Genomic DNA, 6000 nt, shown 5'->3' on the forward strand with positions numbered 1-6000 from the left:
CTCAGGTGTGTCTGTAGTGGAAAAGCAGGGGGGAAAAAAGCAAGAATAGGTCTGCATACTCCAAAAACAAGTTGTCCTAACATTCATGATCCAATGTATTTTGGGTTTCCGAAATTCACTGAAATGTCTGGGATACATCTGTCACACTATTCAGGGGAAGAAGATAAACTAAAAATGTCTCACTGGGAAGAATGCTGCTGAACAAAATATTCGTTTCATCAGTTTTCAAAAAGTGGGTAATTCTGTATTTTAAGGAAAAAAAAAGATAGTCAAGTTCCTTCCTAATAAATTTCTGGGGAAATAAAAATTTAAATATAAAGAAATCACAACTGTACTAGAATAAAAATATTAAGCCAACAATGATAAATTCATAGTAGTAAAGCCCCGTCTAAGCAGAACACTAAAGACAAAAATCATTTAGAAAAAGGCCGAAAAATTTGACTACAAAGAATTTTTAAACTTCACCAATGAAACACACACACATATACACACACACACACACTTCAAAATCAAAAGACAAATAACAAGCTAGAAAACATATTTCCAATACATATGGCAAATATTTAATATTAATGCAAGAAAGATCCAACAAAGCAAAAGACAAACAGTTAAAAAATGGGCAAGGAGCATAAACAGACAAGGAACAAAAAGAAGACAAATATCCAAGTATCCATCAATATTAGGAAACAAACATTAAACAACAAAACACCATTTTTAACTTCTCAAATCAGAAAATATCAGTGTTGGTAAGAATGTGGGAAAATGAGCAATAATTTTGCATACTCTTTGGCCTAGAAATGCTGCCTCAGAAGAATGAAAAATATTGGAGCATAATAAATACTTGGTTACAAAGACATTTATTAGTATTTATAACAGCAAAAAAAGTAAGAGCCTAAATACCTACATATTATCTGGCTAAAACTATGGCACATCCATCCATTCATTGGAAGATCTGTACCCACTAAATATGATATTGAAGAAGACAAATGACTAAAAACACTAAATGATAATAAAAAAGTTGTTTCCAAAAAACATGCACATGAAACCCCATTTTTGCTCCTCTCCCTTGCTCCACACCCTGCCTCAGAAAAGGAGAAAAAATACGTACACACACAGATCAAGGGACTGGCAGGAAAATCGGTAACATATCAACAGTAATGAGGCTATGGCAATTAATTTGTTTTCTTTATGCAAAGAATATTACTCTAAATGTTTTATAGAGAATATGTACTACTTCTGTAATCAGAAGAAAAAATCACTAAGGATTTTTAACCAACTCACAAAAAATCATTTCGTAGAATAAAAATTCTAGTAAATAGAAATAGGAGTTTTAAGGGGCGCCTGGATGGCTCAGCGGGTTAGGTGTTCAACTCTTGATCTTGGCTCAAGTGATGATCTCACGGGATCTCACGGGATCTCACGGATGGTGGGATCAAGCCCCTGTGGTGACAGTGGCACAGCCTGCTTGGGATTCTCTGCCCAGCCCTCGTTCATGTCTGTGCTTTCTCTCAAAATAAATCAACTTTAAACACACACACATACACACTTTTAAAAAAAAGAAAATGGGAATTTCAAGTTAAAATATTTAATGATTATTCTTGTGACTATACCTGTTTTCTATCATTTTCTTCCCCTCCACTACCAATTTATCCATTGCCACCACTAAGTTTCCACCTATTTCCTTCCTCATTCACCAACTCATCTAAGCAAAGGTGCAACCACTTATCTTCTCGTTTTTACTAAAATAGTACACATCCACGTAGACATTTCTTCAGTATCAATGTGCATACTTAATCTAGCTTTCTCCCACAAATGTTATCAAAGCATCCTACCTTAAAAAAACATGGAAATAGACATACACAAACATGTAAATTTCAGTCAGAATACCCATGTTAACACCAGTCCATGAATTCCTACTTAGGTTAGATACATACTCCTTATAGACACAGAGATACACATTCTTAGAGACTCAGGAAAGGAGGGGTCTTTTCTCTTTCCTGTCTGTATCCTACCCATTCATCTTCTACCCACCTCTCTTCTAAGCTGCACATTGAACTGCCATGTTCTGTTTCACTCGGAGAACGAACAAAACCTCACACTTCCTTGGCATTTAGTACATAAGAGTTCAATAAATACTATTTTGTACTTTTGGAAGCACTCACAGTCCCCAGTGTAGAAACTCTAGAAGGGGAGGGCCCTTGTATTTGTTCTGCTCATCTCTGTACCTAACACTTCACAGTATGTGGCTCTCAGTAGCACTCAATAAATGATTGAACGACTACACCACTGTTATTATTAATCCAAGTTTCTATAATACAGTTAAAAAGCAGGCACTGTGTTCCCCATTTTATAATTTTTAAAAATGAGGACTGGAGAGGTTAGGTGTTGAGTCAAGCGTAGCCAGGCTGGAAAATTAGGGACGGGGTCTTTCCATCCACAGGAGATGGCGTCACCCTCGCTGTCTGTAGACAAGTTTCGAGCTTCAAAGATTCTAGGGAAGGATTAGTAGCAATAAAATACAATTATTGAGGTAAAGACCGATAAACTTTGTTTAGCTGGATATTTTAAAACAGAGCATTGGGGGAGAATTGGCCAACGGAGAATTATCAAAGAACTGCACGGTCACTGTAAACGAAAAAGAAAGCTGTAGCAAGGAAACCAATTCTGGTAGTTTTACAGGAACAACTAATGAAATTCATCAGGACAGGCCTCCAAACCCACCAGAACAGAAACTTTAAACCCACATGCTTGGTGCGCCAGGACGGCCTCGGCTTCTTCAGAAAGAAAGGTCTTACCTTCGGGACAGGGGTCTCACCGAGTTCCTCCTCCCCGGGGCCAGTGCGCCGGGGCGGCGGGCAGGCCTCACTTCCCCGCACGGAATCCCATACATCGCGAGCCCGCCCGCCCACCCTCGGCTGCGCAGGCGGGGGCAATGGCCGCCTGGCTCTAGGCCGGGTTCCTCTGTGCCCAGCCCACTTCAGGCGGGAAGGGAAGCAGGTCAAGAACCCACAGGACTGCCCACCCGCGGAGTCCAACTCGGGCGCGGAGTCCCCGGCCCGGCAGAGGCGAGTCCCAACAAGCTGGCAAGCCCCGGAGGAAGTCGGCCCGGCGCCACTGACCTGTCAGGCCCCACTGCCTGAGGTCCTGCTCCTGCACCCGAGCCCGCGCCGCCTCAGCTCGGCTCCGGGTCTGAAGGGCCAGTAGGAACCCGGGCATGTGGCCACTGCACGTCCCCGCTGCTGCACGCTCCATCCAGCCCGAGAGGGTCCGCCCCGCGCCCGCACGCTCAATCCAGCCCAGAGAGGCTCCGCCCTGCGGCGCGCGCGCATCCTTCCCGACGCTCACCACCCCACCCCGGCGGGCAGCGGCCGCCAGAGGGCGCGTCCTGCGCTGAGTTGTGGCCAGAGCAGTGCTCGGAGTTAACCTTCAGGCTCAGTTCTGCCTGTTCCGGTTGTGCTCTGCATGCTCTTGACTGGTGGGAAGCTCAGACAGTGCTCACCATTCTTTTATTACCAACATTGACTCTGCGCCAGGTACATGCATAACTGCTGGGCTGTGGGATTACAGAATTCAATACTACATGGTCCTTGCCCTCCAGCGACTCACAGCAAGAATGTAAAGGATAATGTGCTCATTTCAGTTTGCACCAGGGATAAATTAGTTTGAGCCCTGAAATCCTTTTAATCTTCCATGTTGGCTGTCGATCAAAGTTAGGAAACTCTGTAGGAAATTAAAATCATGAAAATTGTCATTACCATTACCATTTCTCAAGTGAATTATGGGAAGCAAATTGAAGCAACGTGTTAGATTAGGGGTCACCATGACAACATCAGCTTTGAGTGGATTTGTGATGTAGTAATTTATAATTAAAAGTGTACCCCCTACAGGCGCCTGGGTGGCTCAGTCAGTTGAGCTTCCGACTTCGGCTCAGGTCATGATCTCACAGTTCATGAGTTCGAACCCCTCCTCGGGCTCTGTGCTGACAGCTCGGAGCCTGAAGCCTCGTTTGGATTCTGTGTCTCCCTCTCTCTCTGACCCTAACCCACTAGCATTCTGTCTCTGTCTCTCTCAAAAATAAATAAACATTAAAAAAATAAAACTAAGTCTTCATCTGTGTTTAAAAAAAAGTGTACCCTCGATACAAAAGTATAATAACCAAATAACTGCAGTTAATGATGCAGTTAGAGGTGATGCCCTCAAGGTTTTACAAGTATTTAGCTTCTCATTTAACCCTTTCAGTAACCCTATAAATAGGCACTAGAATTGTTCCCACTTTAGATGAGGAAATCTTAAATAGGAACCATGTTATTCTCTGGGTAATGTCATTAGGCTATCATTAGTCCCAAATTAGTCCCATTTAGGTTAACCTTGGTGCTTCTATCTTCTGTAAACTCAGATCAAAGTTGCGCTCCCTCCCCCATATCACCCACCCTTAAAATAAAAGGGAGAAATTAGTTCTGAGCCACAAAAAAGATGACTTCGGGTTGATTTATTCATAAAAACCCAAAGCACTGTTATGTGTAGCAAATTTTGTGTGGAGTCATTCTCTAATACTGATTGAGCACCTACCATGTGTCAAGCACTCTTGGCACTGGAGATAGAGGCCACTAATCTCACCTGCAGAACATTTAAGTAAAACATTTTAAACTTATATTTTAAATTAAGTGTATATTTTAAAAGGAAGAGACAGACAATAAGCAAATAAAAATCAGGTAGTTATAAATGTTAAGATGAAAGAGAGTCACATAATGGGGCTACAGTGATTTCCTACTTGATGTTTTCTCAAAACCATACTTAGATTTGTATCCTTTCCTGGCTTCTCTGGAGGGGCTTCTGCCCCTTGTGGTTGCTTATGAGTGATTTTCACATTCTAATCTCTATGTTTGACTTTTTCCCTCTGTTCCAGGTTCTGTGGGGAGACTTACCCACTAAAGCAGCAATATCAACCACCTGCCACTCAAACAAAAGAGATTTATTATTCTTAACTTAAAATACATTTGTTTTAGCATAGTACCAGCAATAGGGTCCTAGCTATCAGCTAAAATTTCTGTTGGTAGATTGAGTCTGACATCTAAAATACAGCTAAGAAAGGTAGCTGAGAAACTCCACGTCAGCTAGTAAGATGACACCTATAAAAGTTTTACTCTAGATGGTCTATGAAAGGGGGTCTATAGAAGGGGGCAGAGTGGAAGTAGGGAGACCAGTTAGGAGACCATTGTGAGACAAGAGATAATAACTGTTGCACCAGCATGGTGGCGATGGAGTGGTGAGTAATGGTCAGATACTAGATATATTGAAAAGGTAGAGTCCATAAGGTACACAGATTGAGCATCTGAGAAAAGTCCAGGAATAAAGGATGATTTCAGGAATTTGGCCTGAGCAAATGGTAGAATGGAGTTTCCACTTATGGAGGGGGTAAGACAGAGTGAGGAGGTTTGAGCAACAAGAAGAATTCATTTTTTAATGTCAACTATACTTCAATTAAAAAAAAAAGAATTCATTTCTGGACACAGTAGTATGGAACTTCTCTGAGATATATCCAAGTAGAGATTTTGAATAATCAGGTAGATTAGTCTGGAGTTCACAGGAGAGGATAGAACTGAATGTGTTAATACAGAAGTCATCATTTTCAGATGGATCTTTTTTTTTTTTTAATGTTTATTTATTTATTTCTGAGAGACAGAGGCCGAGCACGAACAGGGGAGGAGCAGAGAGAGAGGACACAGAATCCGAAACAGGCTCCAGGCTCCAAGCTGTCAGCACAGAGCCCGATGCAGAGCTTTAACTCACAGACCGTGAGATCATGACCTGAGCCAAAGCCGGACGCTCAACCGACTGAGCCACCCAGGCGCCCCTTCAGATGGATCTTAAACCTTGGTATAGTTGGGACCTCTTAGAGGATGATTGGAATTATAAAAGAAACTTAGCCTTGGATAACTAATATTGAGAAGTTGAGAAGAGGAGCAGGAACCAGCAGAGGAGCCTGAAAGCAGCAGCCCA

The 6000-nt window shown here is 42.1% G+C and overlaps 1 protein-coding gene across 2 annotated transcripts in view; it reads right to left on the bottom strand.

The window, feature by feature from the left end:
• The window catches only part of CHD1L (chromodomain helicase DNA binding protein 1 like), a 59583-nt gene extending 56283 nt beyond the window's left edge, over positions 1-3300 (bottom strand). Inside the window, exon 1 of one of the 2 annotated variants that reach the window (XM_049618364.1) lies at positions 3120-3300. In XM_049618364.1, coding sequence (XP_049474321.1) covers positions 3120-3252 — 133 coding nt within the window. In that variant the 5' untranslated portion in view covers positions 3253-3300. The remainder of the gene's footprint in view (positions 1-3119) is intronic. The other variant, XM_049618365.1, reaches the window with a different exon arrangement.
• Between the last annotated feature and the right edge of the window lie 2700 nt (positions 3301-6000).

Source organism: Panthera uncia (assembly GCF_023721935.1).
Source record: "Panthera uncia isolate 11264 chromosome C1 unlocalized genomic scaffold, Puncia_PCG_1.0 HiC_scaffold_4, whole genome shotgun sequence".
In the NCBI taxonomy this organism is placed as follows: Eukaryota; Metazoa; Chordata; class Mammalia; order Carnivora; family Felidae; genus Panthera; species Panthera uncia.